This window comes from Macrobrachium nipponense, chromosome 10, assembly GCF_015104395.2.
Source record: "Macrobrachium nipponense isolate FS-2020 chromosome 10, ASM1510439v2, whole genome shotgun sequence".
In the NCBI taxonomy this organism is placed as follows: Eukaryota; Metazoa; Arthropoda; class Malacostraca; order Decapoda; family Palaemonidae; genus Macrobrachium; species Macrobrachium nipponense.
The window spans coordinates 56,824,218-56,842,726 of record NC_087204.1 but is presented as its reverse complement, the minus strand read 5'-3'; the positions used below and the strand labels follow the sequence as shown (position 1 = coordinate 56,842,726).

Below are 18,509 nucleotides of genomic sequence, written 5' to 3'. Positions count from 1 at the left end.
CCATACTTTTACCCTGCAGCGTGTCTCCATGTCTTATTTTTTTATTTTCAGGAAGCAAAATTCTGTCTGGTTATCCGAGGAGGACGCCTTGGTCAGAGTGTATTGTATGATGCAATGCGAGCTGGCTGCATTCCTATAATTGTTGCAGACTCATATGTTTTACCATTTTCAGAGGTAAGGCATCTTTCTGTACTTGCATCAGAGTAGGTCAGAATACTTTAATAGTATGTTATATATGAGTAGTATTCTTTATTAAGTTAGTTACAAATACAAAATTATTTGCTTTTGTGATGCAAAGTTTTTCAGTGCAAATCTGTTAATCATATACCTATGCCTATATCTGTGATATGAAAACTGTAGTGTTAATGGACTTGTATTGGTTAAGATGCATAAGATTAACTGTGCTTGCTGACACCATATCCTACTGTACCTTTCTCCCGCCTTACTTAGTGCAACTGTTAGGTTTTCCTTCTGTTACAACTTTCAAACCTTTTTACTGTCATTGTCAGTTTCAGTGCTGAATGACCTTACAGGTCCTAGTGCTTGTCCTTTGGCCTGAATCTGTATTCTGTTCCATGTACATATTCATTTTCTTTCTCTGTGAAAAGGGCATAAGGGGATTGAAAGAGGGCTCTCCCTATATGATTCATTGTTTTTTTTTTCAAAGCTTTCTGATCAACAAATTTCATTAATGATAATTAGCCTTATTCCTTTTGAAATAGACCTAGGCACACTTGACTTGAAGCGTTGAAATCAGAAAAGTCCAGGTGCACGCCTACCTCACAGTCCAGTACCCTCCAAATCTGTGTGACTTTGAGTATTAGACATGCACTGTGTTTTCCAGGATCTACACCAAGTTTCTTACTGGTTGCCATGCTGTTTTGTCCATTCCTTATGCAATTATCACTTCAGCCTATTCTGAAGTAATACTGGAACTTCAACCTATTGGACTTCAGCTTATCTGATTTCATTTCATATATCTGAGTCTGGAAAGACTAGAAAATTTTTTTAATGGAACTTACCTCTGCATTTTATAGCTTTACCTTCCATGCCAATGAAGGTATGACAGTAAAATTTAAAGGTTCTCCTTGTACGTATTTTATAAGTATGTGCCAGTCTATATCTCTCTACTTCCACCTCCCTCTATTAGAGGACCTATAGGTACAAACACCAACTGGCATGCACCTTTAGTATCCTTTTGTTACTGGTGTAATTTTGGTCTCATTTTAATGTAACTGGTTTATGGTTTGTCTTGGGATTCCTTTTATTTTGGATTATGAGTTTGCAAGGTGAAGTTGCCATAAAACTCTTAAATTCACTTTGTTGATTGACATGAATTGTGCATTCAGTGCAAGGGTGTTGACTGTGTTTTTGACAACAGGTGTGACATTTACAAGACCTGGAATGAAAGCGATATACTTGCTTGCATTAAATATCTTAAGAGAAGGGAAACTGACAGGTGGAGGAAGCAACCAATGTGTGATTCTTTTAAGAATTATATTGTTAAGGTGGTTGCTGTTAAGAATAAGAAGACAGGGATGCCGTACCCCTTCCTCTTCTGTGTCTTTCAGCCAGAATTGCTCTTCTTATTCACATTCTTCAGTCCAGGACAGGCTTCCTTTTTGACTTGTGTAGTGTATCAGGGGGCAATTCCATTTAGTAAGGCAAAAGTAAAAGTAAAAGCAGGGATTAATGCAAACCCATGTTCCAACTTCAGTTCCTTTTATTGAACTTGGATATATAGTCACCGCAAAAAGCTTAGTACAGTGGACCCCCCGTATTCTCATTCTCCGGATTGCAGACTCACACATTCGCGGATTTCTCTCTGGAAAGTTTCCCAGCATTTTTCACAGGAAATTTGCCTATTCGCAGTATTTTTCTATGAGAAATATCCAGAAATTCCTGTTTTTTTTATCAGTTTCATCATAAAATGCACTTTTTATGATAAAACTATTAACAAAACCAAGTATAAAAATTTTTAGTGGGTTTTTCCTGAGTTTTAACTACCAAAATAGGAGGTTTTAAGCATTTTTATAGGGGTTCCAACTCGTGGGTTCTAACTACTATTCATGGGGGTCTGGTACGTTTCTCCTGCGAATATGGGGGGACCACTGTACAACCAAGATATCTGAAAAATCTTAGGACTCCTATCTTGAGAACAAGAAAATATTTAAAATAAAATATAAAGGTTGAAATAAAACACAATTTTGCTCAATACAGGCAGTCCCTGGGTTACGATGGTCTCGGCTTACGACGTTCCGAGGTTACAACACTTTTCAATTATATTCATCAGAAATTATTTCCAGGGTTACGACGCATGTTCCAGAGTTACGACGCCTACAAACGCTGATCTTGCAGATGAAATATGACACCAAAAATGCAAAATAATCAATATTTAGTTTTTTTTGGTGATAAATGCAATAAAAATGCAGTTTACATAGTTTTGAATGCACCTAAAGCATTAAAAGTAAGGTTTCACTTATATAACTTACCCGGTGGTTACACATAGCTGTCGTCTCCTGACGTCACGGCAGAATTTGAAATTCGCGGTAGCACTAATGGTTTGACAGGTGATCCCTCTACTCCCGCCCTCTACTGGGTACCGGGAACCATTCCAACAATAAATCAGAAGTTTCCTGCCGTCGGAACCGGTATCACGGTTCCTCTGCTGGTTGGAATTTGGATTTGATCATCTTGGTTTTCTCCTTTTGGTGATGTACCTTGAGTTTACTGATCTTTTTGCTAGCGCTATAGTTATTTTGGTTTTGATATTGTTGTCCTTTTTAGGAATTATTTTAGGAATTATTTTGAATTCTTCACGATGTCTGACACCGGCTCTGTTCAGTATAGGGTGTGTAGTAGTGGGTGTAAGACTAGACTTCTTAAAGCTTCACTTGATCCTCATTCTACTTGTGTTAGTTGTAGGGGACGTGAATGTTCTTTTGAGAATACGTGTGAAGAATGTAAGTCTCTAACATCTCAGGAGTGGAAGGCACTGGGAAAGTATATGAGAAAGTTAGAAAAAGATAGAATCAGAAAGGCTTCACAGAGATCTTCTTCTAAGTTAGTGAGTAGCCAGGATATTCCTCTGAATTCTGTTAATCCTGTTCCTATTAACCCCGTAGTGGTTGCTCCTTCCCTCGAATCTGTATCTCCCGATCCCGTGTCAGTATTACGAGCCGATATGGACTCGAAATTTGTCTCTTTCCTCACCACTATGCAGAAAATGGGTGAGACAGTGCAAGAAGTGGTAGTTAAGTGTGATAAATTACTTAGTGCAAGTGTAGTGGAGGAGGTGGTTGTTCGGCCCGTTCGTTCTCCTAGGTCTAGGCCCCTGTCAAACTCCCCAGATCCTGGGAGGAGGCATGCCGAAAACCGAAGGGAGGCGAGCGGGATCTGCTCCCGAGCAGCCGCCCCCTCAAGCAATCCTGTAGCCGTATCCCAGGATGCTGTCGCTCACCATTGGAAAGGTGTTGCGAGGAAGTGTTTTTCGTCAAGCGACTCTAGTTCAGATGTTTCCTCTTATAGAGGTTGGCGTAATAAGACTTCTAGACCGCTGAAAAGGTCTCGCGATGTTTCGCCTGCTGCGGTTCCCAAGAAGGTGGCGGCTGCCGAACCTTCTTGTAGTTTTTGGGAGGAGCCTGAAGCTTTTTCTCCGGCGGTTTCAATTTATCGCCCTTCTCTCATAGAAGTGGAGGAGCCGAACACGCACACTCCTTCGGAGCCTTCTCCAGAGCCTCCTCAAGCGATAACTCCTGCGGCTCCAGACGTGTTTGTGGATCATCCTTCTACGCCTCCCGCGTCTTCTACGTCGGTGGATCCTCAACCTTCGGTGTTTGAACAGATGAATGCCAAGTTAGGCAGTATCTTGGAGCTTTTTGGCAAGTCTCTTTCGTCCCCGAATGCGCTCCCGACCGCCTTACATCTTCCGCAGACTACTGTGCAGTCCTCTTCGCAGGCTCCTTTGCAGTCGCCTCTTCAGGCTCAGACTCTCCATGTGACTCCTCTTCAGACGCCACTTCAGGCGCCTGGTTGAACTCCTTTCCTGACTCCGTCTATGGCGCCACGTCAGGCTCTCGCTCGAGCGCCAGCTCAGCCGCCAGCTCAGCCGCCAACGCAGCCGCCAGCACAGCCGCCCGGATTCGTCTCAGTACAGGCTCAGACGTCTTCTCCTGCTTTCTCACACCCTCCTCGGACGCATCAGGGTGTGACTTCGCCGAACAGGATTCCTCTTCCGATGGAATGTTCGCCAGTTTCGTCGAAGGAAGCTTCGGATTTGGAGGAAGAAGGAGAAGGACTTACAGAAAAAGACAAGCATTTGTCGGGGTATAAACTCCTTTTACGATCCTTCGTTGACAACTTTGGAGATTCTTTTGCGCCTTCCTTTCCAGTTTCTCCTAGTTCGCAGTGGAAAAAGGACAGTAAGCCTGACTCCTCGTCATCGTTCACGCGTCTCGTCCTCTCGATTTCGGCTAAGAAAGCTATCAAGAAAGTGAACGCTTGGATTTTGGAGAAGAGGGAACAGGGGAAAAATGTTTTTTGTCTTCCCCCTTCGAGACTTTCGTCAAGGAGCCGTGTCTGGTATGACACTGGAGAAGTTTTTTCCCTGGGTGTGACTGCCTCCGCTCAGGGAGACTTTTCTAGTCTCGTGGACTCTTCCCGCAGAGCAGCCCTTAATACTGCTAAGATTTTCTTTTCAACGAATGAACTGGAGCATCTTTGCAAGAGTGTTTTCCGTGTTTTCGAAGTTGTTAGCTTCCTGGATTGGGCCATTGCTTCGCTGGCCAGGAAAGTCAAGTCATTTGGACTTTCGGAGGAGCAGTTGAAGGATTTTGCCTCGGTACTGGATTGTATCGATAAAGGCATCTGTGATGGAGCTGCCATTTTCGCCTCTGGAGTGTTGAAGAAGAGACAGCTTTGGTGCTCCTTCTTGTCGAAAGGGGTTTCATCGAACCAGAAGTCTGCCTTGCTCTTCTCTCCTTTGGACAAGAAACACCTTTTTCCGCAAGAGATTGTGAGCGAGATCGCTCAATCTTTAACACAGAAAGCGACCCAGGATCTTTTATCACAGTCAGTGAAGAAGCCCAGGAAGATAGCTCCGGTTCTTTCTGCGTTCTCAGAGTGCTCCCTCCACGGAAGCTCCTAAACCATTCGAGGGAGAGCTCCCGTTCGATCTTTCTCCAGGTTTCGTGGGAGAGGTAGAGCCTCTTCTAAAACCACTCCCTCTTCCATCAAGAAGTAGGCCCGTAGTCCTCCACACAGCAGTAGGAGCCAGATTACACCTTTTCTGGCAGACCTGGTTTCATCTCGGAGCGGATCCTTGGACGGTCCAGGTCCTGAAGGAAGGATACCATTCCGTTCATCAAAGCACCCCCCTCTCACAGAATTTCCTGTGAATTTGTCAGCCTACTCGGAGAACTCAGAAAAATTTGCCGCCCTCCATCAAGAAGTTCTTGCCTTACTGGCAAAGAGGGCCATAGAGTTAGTGGACTCTCCGCAGGAACCAGGATTTTACAATCGCCTTTTCCTGGTAAAGAAGGCCACGGGGGGTTGGAGACCAGTGTTGGACGTCAGTGCCCTGAACGTCTTTGTCCTGAAGACAAAGTTTTCAATGGAAACGACCCAATCGGTATTAGCAGCGCTTCATCCTGGAGATTGGATGGTTTCCATAGACCTTCGGGACGCTTATTTTCATATTCCGATTCATTCAGAATCGAGAAGATTCCTGAGATTCGTGTTCCAGGGCCGCATTTATCAGTTCAGGGCCCTCTGCTTCGGCCTGTCGACAGCTCCACAAGTGTTCACCAGAGTTCTGTCGTCAGTAGCAAAGTGGCTTCATCTAGACGGGATACGAATATCCATGTATCTAGACGATTGGCTTCTCAGGGCAAGGTCCAGACAGAAGTGTGTGGAGGACCTACAAAAGACTTTAAGGATGACGGAAAGCCTAGGTTTGTTAGTAAACAAGGAAAAGTCATGTCTCACTCCTTCTCAGGAGATAGTTTATTTAGGAGTGAGACTGAATTCAGTTCTTTTTCAGGCTTTTCCGTCTCTCCAAAGGATCGACTCTTGCCTGAACAAAATAGACGAAATTCTCGTCAGACAAACTTGCTCGGCGAATCAGTGGATGAGCGTTTTAGGAACCTTGGCTTCAATAGAGCAATTTGTAAGTCTGGGCAGGCTCAACATGAGAACACTTCAATTTTACTTGAAGCAGAAGTGGCAAAGGAAGAAGTTCCCAGACTCCTTCGTGTTCCCCATCTCGGAAGGAATCAAACAGGACCTCCTTTGGTGGAAATCAGAAGGAAGGCTAGAGGAAGGCTTGTCTCTAAGCCAGTTGAGCCCCAACCTTACGCTTTTGTCAGACGCATCGGACAAAGGGTGGGGACACTCTGAGAAAGGAAGTGTTGGGGTCTTTGGCAGATTCATCAGAGAAGCTGGCACATAAATCTAAAAGAGTTGAAGGCGATTCATTTGGCTCTAATGCACTTCAAGACAGAGGTAAGAGGGAAAGTAGTGCTGGTTGAAGCAGACAACACCACGGCTCTCTCTTACATCAAAAAACGGGGGGACACACTCGTTCTCTCTGTGCGAGGCGGCGAGAGACCTACTCATTTGGGCGAAAGAGAACAAGGTTGTCTTGAGCACAAGATTTATTCAAGGCTCGAAGAATGTAAAGGCGGACATTCTCAGCAGGAGAGGACAAGTCCTCTCCACAGAGTGGACGTTACATCCTCAAATATGCAAGAAGCTTTGGGGGATTTGGGGATGTCCTCAGTTGGATCTCTTCGCCACAAACAAGACAGCTTGTATACCACTGTATTGCTCCCCAGTTCCAGACGAGGAGGTGTTTACAGTGGATGCCATGCTTCTGGACTGGTCAAATCTGGATCTGTATGCCTTTCCACCTTTCAAAATGCTAAGATTAGTTCTGGCAAAGTTCAGAGGTCATCAGAACGTCAGGATGACTCTGATAGCCCCCTTTTGGCCGGCCAGGGAGTGGTTTCCGGATCTACTACTGCTGTTGACGGACTTTCCGAGAGAGTTACCGTTAAGGAAAGGATCTACTCAGACAGCCCCACTTTCTGAGTTCCATCACAACTTGTCCGCTCTTCGACTAGTCGCATTCAGACTGTCGAGCATCTCCTCAGAAAGAGAGGATTTTCAAAGAGAGCTTCAAGGGCTATTGCTAGACCCAGAAGAGAATCCTCTGATCGAGTGTACCAAGCTAAGTGGGTCCAATTCAGAGCTTGGTGCAAAGAAGAAGGAATTTTGTCTTCTAAGACCTCTATAAGCTCAAGTTAGCTTAACTTCCTTCTTTTTCTTCGTGAGAATAAGAAGCTTTCTACCCAGACGATTCGGGGTTATAGAGCTATGTTGTCTTCTGTGTTCAGACATCGAGGATTAGACATTTCTAATAATTAAGACCTCTCAGACCTGATTCGTTCCTTTGATACGACCAAGACAAAGGAGTCAAGAACAGTAGCTTGGAACCTGGATGTAGTTCTTAAATGGCTGATGTCAGATAGATTCGAACCGATCTCCTCTAGTTCTTTTAGAGATCTGACCAGGAAGACACTTTTTCTTTGTGCTTTAGCATCAGCTAGAAGAATCAGTGAGCTGCATGCTATTGATAAGAGAGTTGGATTCGCTAAGGGCAATGCCATTTGCTCATCAATGCTGGGGTTTTTGGCTAAGAATGAAAATCCCTTGGCCTCGTTCTTTCTCTATAAAGAACATTTCGGAGTTAGTGGGGCCTAATGAGCCTGAATGTCTTCTCTGTCCAGTGAGAGCACTTAGACATTATGTGCAAAGGACCAAAGGTATAAGAGGTAAGAGTGATAACCTGTGGTGTTCAGTGAAAGATCCTTCTCGTCCTCTTTCTAAAAATGCGCTCTCCTTCTTTTTAAGGAATTTGATTTCTGAGGCACACGGACAATGTCAGGACTCAGATATCAAAGTGTTTAAGTCAAAGCTCATGAAATTAGAGCAGTGTCTTCGTCTATGGCCTTTAGACGTAATCTGTCTTTGAAAGACATTATTAAATCTACATATTGGAGAAGCAATTCTGTCTTCGCATCTCATTATCTGACAGATTTGCAAACCACATATGAAAATTGCAGTACATTGGGGCCATTCATTGTGACTGACACGGTATTGGGTGAGGGGGAGAGAAGGATGTATCCCATGCCTCACTAACTTTTCTCCTTGATTATGTTTTTATGTATTTTTAAGGTTGTCTGAAGATACAGGGAGTTTTTTGAGTATCTTTCAGTCTTTTAATGTCTGGTGTATTTCTTAAACGGTTGTGGTGATCCCTCGTTTTTCATTGTATTTTGTGGTGATTTGTACTGCGCCCTGAGCAGGGGCATTATAGTCTTGTCCGTTACGGTCACGTCCTCAACGGCAAGTACTTATTATTGTGTCCGACGCACGGATCCATATATCCTGTCGGTACAATAAAGGCCAGCAGACTACAGAGGCAGTAACCACTGAGTCAGCGGTCTTTAAAGGTAAGGAACCTATATCTTCGGATAATTCCAACAGTTGGTATTTTAGCTGCCATTGTCCCACCACCTAAATGTGTCAATTAGCTATATGTAACCACCGGGTAAGTTATATAAGTGAAAATGACATTTTTATAATAATATAAAGTTTCACTTATACTTACCCAGTGGTTACATAACAAAGCCCGCCCTCCTCCCCTCATATGGACAGGTAGGCATGAAACTTCTGATTTATTGTTGGAATGGTTCCCGGTACCCGGTAGAGGGCGGGAGTAGAGGGATCACCTGTCAAACCAGCGCTACCGCGAATTTCAAATTCTGCCGTGACGTCAGGAGACGACAGCTATATGTAACCACCGGGTAAGTATAAGTGAAACTTTATATTATTATAAAAATGTCATTTTTCTTAGGATTTTTGACAATGTTCCGGCTTACGACTATTTTCGGCTTACGACGCGTCTCAAGAACGGAACCCCTGTCGTAACCCGGGGACTGCCTGTACTCTTTATTCAGTATTTAGCCATATATTCCTTATACAGTAGACCCTCGTTAACTCGGACTACATGGGGGGAAGGGTTTCCGAGTACTATGTCAATTGTCCGACTTAACGGACTGGCCTAGCCGCCTAACATAGTAAACAATCACGAGACTCAAGTAAAAGTACCAAGGCTACCTATTATGTTTTATTTATCTTACCTTCATAGCATGTAAACAAGTAAGATATTTCATAGCATGTAAACAAGTAAGATACTTACTTTATTTATTTATTTTTTGTGTTTATGTAACTAAATACCCTGACGAATGTTAGGCTGGCCTAGCCTACCATAGTAACCAATCGTAAGACTCAAATAGAAATATGATACCCTGTAACGTACTCACCTGTAAAGATATCGGCTGTTATAAACCTACCCACAAACAATGAAAACACTGTACACTGTAAATTAGATTTAATCACTCAGTTTTGTTTTTGTTTATATGAAAACCAAAACATGACTGTAAGTTACAGCGACCGAACAGCTGATCGCATAGCAGAAACAAATAAACAGAAGACGTATGAAAATGAAACAATCGTTAACACTGAATTGAGAATTCATTCATAGCATAAAGCTATCAGCTGTTATAAACCTACCCACAAACCATGAAAATACTGTTATACACTGTAAATTAGATTTAATCGATCAGATATATTTTTGTTTTTATGAAAACCAAAACATGACAAAGGCTATTGTCAATTTGTCAGTTACAGCGACCGAACAGTCAGCTGATCGCATAGCATACACTAATAAAACAAAAGACGTATGAAAGTGAAGCAATGGTTAACTGTGAATTATGAATTTATTTATAACATAAAGAAAAATTTTTATATAAAAAAACAAAGAAATATACTCAATCAAAGTTATTATGAAACAAAAACCAAAAATTTTTAGCACAACAAGAGGTAAACGATGTAGGCCATCGGCATTAGCGCAACACAAGAATGAAAATCTTTCTTTGCTAATTTTCTCCCCATGAATATCTTTTTCATCTCTAAAAGCCTGCGTATTTTTTGGGATATAACGCCAAAAAAGACCACTTTCATCAGCATTGTAAATTACAAAGTGTATGCCTATTTCTGAACCGCCATAACCACCCATCACTAGCACTAAAATCATTAATTCCCATGTGTCTAGCCAACTTTTGAGCAGCATCTTGAATGGCAATTCCACGAACGTTTACACCGCACGATCGTTGCTGCACAAACCATTTTGTTTCTGCTTCTTCCACAGTTTCGTGGCCACTGATAGTGTTACAAGCTTCCGAGTACCTCTTCCTGGCATTTTGCTAGAAATTATTGAAGAATAATTGTAGGAAATATAGCGCTCCATACCTTTAAAATTATGAATCAACAGAAGTACAGATTTTATTTGCCTACTATTATAAAATGAGTAATATATTTGTGTTGATCTGTATTAAATAATTTATGTAATAATAATTGATAGATATTTTGTATTGGTTTTGTATTCTTTGTTATTTCTGTGTAATGGGGTTGCTGTAACGAACGGTGCCACCTCTCTCTCTCTCTCTCGCTCTCAATTCACCTCGTGCACTCGGCAAGTTAACTTCACCCTATGAAGTCTGAAGAAGGGTTCAACTTTTGGAAGCGTAAATTGAAGTTTACGTTAGTGTTTTGGACATTTTAAAGTTGTAAATCCCTAGACTTTATTCATATTTTGGATGCCAGTGTACGAGGGTTCTCTCAAGAGATTGTTTATTGAATTAGCCTAGTGTGTGTTCTGGAGGTACCGGGTAAGGACGCTTTGTTTATTTTCACAAATACTTGAATTCTTGTATGATTTAGTTGTTCATTGTGACTGTATCATGTTGATGTCATATTCTAACTTTCTGCTGTCATAATATTCATTTTGCAATGTTTTCATCAAGGTACTGATTCGAATTATCCTTCCTTTCAGTTCAAGTGTAATAATACACGACAGACAAGTTTTATATGGAAAGCCAATAAAGAAAAACTTATATTTTGGTGTCAATTAGAACCCCTATTTGAAATACACCCTACAATAATACGTATGTTTAAAGTGTACCTCGTATCACAACGACTGACGATGTAATGAAAAAAAGCGCGGCATAGAAAATGGATGTAATATCGGCATCAAAGAAAATGCCTTTAGGGGGGAAACATGCATTTTCGGATATAGACCGAGTTATCCGATATCTGAGTAATCAGGGTCCGAGTTAACGAGGGTCTACTGTACTTTTGTTCAGTATTTAGACATATCTCCCTTTTGATTTAAAACATACTCATTTCTTCTCTTCATTGAGTTAGACAGTTCATTGAAATAGTTATCATCCAGCTCATTACACCAAACATGTTTTAGGGCAGCAATCATTTTCAGGACAGAGGACGTATCCATAGAGCCTAGCTTTCTCTTCATATAGCTCCAAACATTTTCTATTGGATTAAGGTTAGGGGAATTCCCTGGCCAATCCAGAAGCTCAATTCCACTATCCTCAAATAACTTTCTTGCCTTCTTCCCCCTGTGGCACAGTGCCCCATCTTGCATAAAAACGTGCATGTGCAGATTTTCCTTGATAGGCAACAAGTGATCTTAAAACACATTTAGTTACTGATCCCCATTTGTTGTTGTACTTTTTGGTAAAAAGTACAACACCCCACTCCCTCCCTTTCCGGTAAAAAGTACAACACCCCACTCCCTCCCTTTCCGCTAAAACTCCCCCACACCATGATGTAGGCGGCATGCTTCACAGTCTTGGCCGTGTACTTAGAGTCAAATCGACTCGACCCTCTAGGTCTCCTTACCTTCTTCCCGGCGCTCCTGGTTACATACAAACACGATTCATGCTGAATACCACTGTAGACCAGTCTTCTTCACTCCAACTTTCATACTTCTTGCAAAAGTTCAGCCTCTTTTTCTTCATTACCTCGGTTAGCAAAGGCTTCTTAGCTGTGGTATGACAGGGGAGACCAAGATCCTTCAGGATTACATTGCTTCAATTCTTTGCTGGTAATACTTGAATTTACCTTCATAATACGCTTTAACAAGCTATCAGTCTTGGATATTTTCCCTGGACATCCAGACCCTTCTTTCTTTGCACTGCCACCTCGAGTTCCCTCCTCTCAGCTCTGCTACACCAAATGGAGACCGTATTTTTAGAGACTCCTTACTCCTTTGCTATGGCTGTCATTGACTTGCCCTTTTTATACATTGTCACAGTTTGTGTCCTCTTGACGATGGAAAGTGATTTACTTGGCATACTAGCTGGTAGGGCACACATGTGCGCTCAATATGCAGGTGCAAAAGTAAGTAATCAGGTGCCTAATGGAGGGTCAGGACAACTCCCCGCTCCCCCAGGATCATGAGTGCAGGAGAGTATTTCAGTAGTCAGAAAAAGTCTGCTGCCTCAAGCTGCATTGCCTGACATACGATATTTACATTTTACCTGCTTTGAAATGGGCGGGAAACGTGAATATTCTCAGGGCCACTTACCCACTTTGAAATGGGCGGGAAACATGAATATACTCAGGGCCGCTATTCAGTTTTTAAGTTTGATTGCGTCGTAAGATATTTTTGCAGTGTCGGTAGTTACAAGGTGTCCACTAGGTGGCACTAGAGAGGTGAGGGGCAATTTTCAGATGAGTATTGAAATACAGTTTGATAAACTATGCTCCTCCACGCCTAAAGATGATACAGTATTGCAAAAATCAGTTCATAATTCTTTAAACATTCTTAAAAGAAAGAACTATACCTTGTGAGTTTAAGACATACAACAAGTTCAAGAGTAAGACGTTCCACTGGCTTACACACACGACATGATTGCCTTAGGATAGGACTTAAAGGATTTTGACGTAGGAAAAATCAATTTCTGGGCGATGGGTTCGTGTCGCCCAGTGAAATAATCCTTTAGTTCATTATTTCTAAGGTAAATGAGCTAACAAATACCAGAGAAAAAATAAATAAAAAAGATGTCAGTATAACTGACTCGCTCACCCAAATAAAAGAAGGGTGTCGGTATGGTAACTGGGGCGAGTGAGACCACTACCATGAACTTCTTACCATTTAGAATTCTCCCACCAAAATCCCCAAGTGAGAGAGCCGACCCACAGGTCGAAGCGGCAACTACTACCACTACACCCCACGCCACGCCGACTGCCGCGCCTCTGGTGGCCATCCTGAAGTTAGCAGGCAATCTTGGGCAACAGGGCAAGGGCAGGGTGGATTTTCACTGGGCGACACGACCCATCGCCCAGAGATTAGATTTTTCCTACGTCAAAATCCTTTTTCTGGGCTCAGTTCGTGTCGCTACGTGAAATAGTACCAGAGAAATAGCACAAGATTGAAAGAAATGAATGGGTCTCAATAAAACTAAAAGTAACCTTCAATAATATAATTAGAGAATAAGGTATACACATAGAATAACAAAACCAAAGAGGACTTACTAGAAATATGTACAAAAAAACTTAAAACTAAACATATTTCAACTTATTCTCTGACAATGAGTTATGAAATTACACAAGTAAATATTCACTTATTATCTAAGAATCAGTAATTCATAACAATACAAATCTTTAAAGAATATATACAAGGTAGGAGTGTGGAGCCCTAGCATTAAAATAAGGGAACCACACTCAAGAAGTTTCATAAGATACAAATTATTGTGGGTGTCCGTAGCAAAAAAAAAATAAGGGACACGCCACTAAGCCATAATTATAAGCAGCTAAGGTAAAGGCGCAAAAGTGGTCGGAAGTGTAGAGCATAACGGCAGGTTAGATGAAATGTTAATTAAGGCAGGTAGAAAGGAGATCTGGATATTCAACTACAACTACTGAGCAATGTCAGGGGAAACTATGTTCCCCGCTGCCATTGCTGGAAATTTTAAGGATTCTAAGGACTTTAAATAGTGACGCTTAAAAACTGTCGGTGATTTCCATCCAGTATACTTTTTGAAGTCATCAAAGTTCATGTGTTGGAAATAGTTAATGGAGGTGGCTACTGCCCTGACATCGTGGGCTTTAGGGAATGATTCAGGGTTTGCTTGTTTAATAAAATAGAGGATCTGTTGTCTTATACCTTTAGTCCGATAAAGTGCCACCTTTTTCTCTCCTAAAGAGGGGACCCGAAGAAGAAGAGGATGTCCTAGACAGAAAGGCTCGCAAGGTCATCACTGGACAAAGAGAAGGGTCTTGTGGGAGAGGGATGACTTTCAAGGTTGCCATCTTAATAGAGGATCCTCATTTTTAGCTAAAAAGCTGCGATCCGGGGGAGAGTAGAACTTCTCCTGAGGGGAGGAATTCTATATGCCCCGCATCTCTGGATAGAGCCGACAGTTCTGAAATACCTAGCTCCTGAAGCCAGACTTAGCAAGAATAGCGTCTTTCTTAAAAGCATTATGAAAGTACATGTAGAGTTGTCAGTGTCTGAAGCCAGTTTGAGGACGTCATTTAGAAACCATGACACTGAAGTAGGCCTTACGGAAGGTCTAAGTCTAGCACAAGCCTTGGGAATAGACGTAAAGTAAGAATCTGTTAAGTCTATATTAAAACCCAGCTGGAAGATCTTCAAGGCTGACTTGTTAGTAGTAATAGTGCTAGCTGCCAACTCTTTTTCAAACAAAGACCTAAAAAAGGATATAGCTGAATTAATAGTCATGGTTTTGATGTTTGATTCCTTCAGGAAAGATGCCAACTTCTTGACTGCAGCATCATACTGTCTCAGAGTTGAATCCCTTTTATCTGATTCCAGAAAAGGATAATTCTGGGGATCTATATCTGCATCTTTTTTAGCCGCAAACTTCATGAAGTCCATAAAGTTAGGGTTTTGAGAATTCCTGAGGAAGCGAACACAGTCCTCATTTGTACTGACTGAGAGAGTCTGGGATTGGGAATCCGTTGAGGGGGAAGACCCAATTCCAGAAGCAGAGGGTGGTACCAGTTGCTCTTCGGCCAGTCCTGGGTGGGGCTACTAGGGCCACTTGTCCCTTGAAGGTCCTGAGTTTGTTCAGAACTTTCAGAAGAAGATTCACTGGAGGAAAGATGTAAATCTTCTTCCATCGGTTCCAGTCTATGGACAGAGCGTCTGTGGCATATGCCAGAGGGTCCAGGTTGGGAGCCACATAGCATGGAAGCTTGTGGTTCGCTTGAGAGGCGAAAAGATCTACTTGGAGACCTGGAACACTCCGGCATATCCACTGGAACGAACTGTTGTCTAGGGACCATTCTGACTCCAAGGGAACTGACCGGGATAGAGCTCTGCTATCACATTCTTACTCCCGCTAGGTGGGTGGAGGAAAGATGCCATTTGTACTTGTCCGCTAGGGAAAAGATGGCTATCATGACATGGTTCAGACTTGGCCTTGATTTGGATCCTCCCCTGTTGATGCAGTGAACTACTACTGCGCTGTCCAGAACCAATTTTACGTGAGAGTTTCTTTGGTGGAAGGAGCCTCTTCAGGGTAAGAAATACTGCCATGGCTTCCAATACATTTATGTGAAGCTGGCGGAACTGCGGTGACCAAGTTCCTTGAACTTTTCTGAACTGAGAGTACCCTCCCCAGCCGTTTAGTGAAGCGTCTGTGTGGATAGTTTAACACCGGGAGGAGGGTAATTGAAGAGGCACCGACAAGGACAGATTCTTCGACTGTGTCCATGGACGCAGACGGTTGCGAAGAATTTGCGGGATTGCTGACAACTTGTCCCGGGATTTGACATTTGCCCTTGAGCGCCAAATCCGGTTTATGTCTTTCAGTTTTGCTTTCATCAAGACGTTTGTCACTGAAGCAAACTGGAGAGAACCTAGGATCCTTTCCTGGTTTCTCCTTGAAGCATATTTGTACTTTAGAAATTGCTTTACTGATTTCGCTATTTTCCTTCCTCTTGGCTAAACCGGAATTGACAGATTGTGAGAGGCTAAGTCCCATTGAATGCCGAGCCATTGAATCGACTCTGGAGTGAGTCTTGACTTTTTCCCTGTTTATTTGGAACCCCAGGTATTCCGGAATTGAATCACTTTCTTTGTGGCTTTGCGGCATTCCTCGACGGTTGACGCCCAGATCAGCCAATCGTTGAGGTATGCTACTACCATTATCCCTTGCGACCTTAGTTGTTGAACAACTACTTCCGCTATTTTTGTGAATACCCTGGGAGCTACGTTCAGTCCGAAGGGCATCACCTTGAACGAGAATGCCTGGTCTCCTAGTTTGAAGCCTAGGTAAGGGCGAAAGTGTCTCACAATCGGGATATGATAGTATGCGTCTGTAAGATCGATAGAGGTGGTGATGGCCCCACGGGGAAGTAAGGTCCGTACCTGCGAGATGGTCAGCATTTTGAACTTGTCGCAGCGAATGGATAAGTTTAACTGGGACAAGTCTAAGATTACTCTTCTTTTTAATGAGCCTTTCTTTGGCACGCTGAACAAGCGACCTTGAAACTTTAAATGCTTGACTCTCGATATTGCTCCTTTCTGAAGGAGTTCCTCTGCCTCTGCATAATCTGTCAATTCCTTCGATGGAAGTTGAAGGAATGGTCTGGGTGGAGGGGGGCCTTCGATCCAGCTCCAACCCAGACCCTTTGACAACAATCTTTGTGCTCTATTTGCTGAACCCCCACCGGTGCCGGAAGAGGAACAGCCTCCCTCCTACCTTGGAGATCTCACTGTTGCTGTGCGGGGTGAGCTCCACGTCCGCCACGGAAGTGCTTGCCCCTATTAATGACTCTGCCTGCTCCTCTTTGGGCGAAAAGCCCCACCTGGCCTGGCTTCCCCCACCAACACCAACACCCCTGGCGAAAAACGGCACAAAGTGTTGAAAGGCCCTGGCCTTCATACACCGAGTTGAATGCCGGGGAAACAGCGTAAGAGGTGGAAGGTTGTGCCTGAGGTGAGATCAAGAGGATAGGCTGAGTCTGGCCTTTCTTTGCAGCGGGTTGTCCTGGTTGGGTGACCGGGACTGCCGAGACTGTCTGGACAAAGTGCTGAGGTTTCTTTTGGTATGGTTGAAACCTCTTCGTCTTTTTCAGTTTCTTCCCTGAAGAAGAACTGTCCTGCTTCCTTTTTGCAGAGGCCCCAACGATCTCTGAGACTCTGGGTTGAGTCTCGTCGCTTTCGTTCTGGACCTCTTTAACTGCCGACTGCGGGAAGAGGTCCGCCCCCCAAATGTTGGAAGAAAGCAACTTATTTGATTCTTGCCTAATATTTGCTTCCTGGAGGACATGTTTCAGGCAGTTGACTCTTGCCACCACAAACTCATACAAGTCCGATTGGACTGTATGAGTCTGCGACTTTGCCAACAGCTTGAAGAGCGGCTCGGACGCATAGGAGAGGGCCGCTACTTCCGTCATGACCATTGTGTTCAATGTCCTTGCCAACCTGGACCTTGCCTCGAACTCTGCTTGGATGAGGTTGTCCGGAAGCCTGGGAAGTTTCTCGCCGAATTGGTCCATGGCACAGTCCGGTTTAAACTTACCCACCGTAAAGGTGGCCGGCAAGTCCTCCCACATATCGCCAAACGAAGGGAGAAGAGGAGATGTGGGGTCTGCTTCTCTTAGCTGAGGCAATGGTTCACCTTTCAAGCGTGCCTGGATGGTGACATCGGCTATCTTCGTCAGGAAGGGAAGTGGTGCTTCCTCTTCTGTCATGAAGATTGTGAAAGGGCTCTTGAAAGCTTGAAGCCTGGTATTAATGCAATCCCAGTCTTCTAAGCAGTGAAGCCATTCCCTCTGCGCGTGATCCCTGCTATATAGGACTGTTTCCCTCGGGATCTTGTCCTCCCTATTCAGCGCTGCTTCCGTCAGCGTGGCATACCCCATGAAAGGAGGCTGTAGATTTGCGGGGTGGAACTCGAAGTCCTCAATCCTTCGAGTTTCGCACTCCGGGATGGAGATAAGGCCATCCTTGAAAGGGGCGAAAGCCGCTACTCTCCAAGGGTTATTCATGGAGAATGCAGGGAGAGTGTCATATGCCGGGAGTTGAACATGACCGGCACCAACTGTCGGAGAAGTAGCCTGAGGAGCTTGGTTAAAGCCAGAAAGGAGGTTCTCTTGGGTGGACATTCTGTCCGAAAGCTGGGTAAACATTTGTTCCATGCTTGATCTAAAGAAACCTACCAAGTCTCCCACCTGCTGCATCATTCCGGCAGAAAAAGCAGCAGGATCAAAACCACTCAAAGGCACAGAGCCTGACGAGGTTGCCGGGAGGGCTCTGGCAGTAGAAGGGGAAATCACTGACTCCGCCGGAGTGCGGGACCTCTCCCTGGAGGACTTGCTCCTCGACCCTTTCGGAAGTGAAGCTGACGAAGAGGAGGCTTTCACTTTCTCTGCTCCGGGGTAAGAAGCCGGAGACTTACGAGCCGAAGAAGACAAAGAAGTCTTTTTAGACAACGTCTTCCTAAGAGTCTTCTGCTCCCTGTGACCCTTCACCTTGGGGACCACAGAAGCAGCGGGTGCACTATACGGGAGCTCAGCGCCTGTAAAGCCCTGAAAGGAAGAAGAAGAAG

General features: G+C 43.7%; 1 protein-coding gene across 1 annotated transcript in view; it reads left to right on the top strand.

Annotated features, from left to right (window-relative positions):
• The window catches only part of LOC135223631 (exostosin-2-like), a gene marked incomplete in the record, with an annotated part of 647,541 nt that overhangs the window by 299,143 nt on the left and 329,889 nt on the right, over positions 1–18,509 (top strand). Inside the window, 1 exon segment of the mRNA XM_064262245.1 lies at positions 52–174. Within this exon segment, the coding sequence (XP_064118315.1) occupies positions 52–174 (123 nt within the window).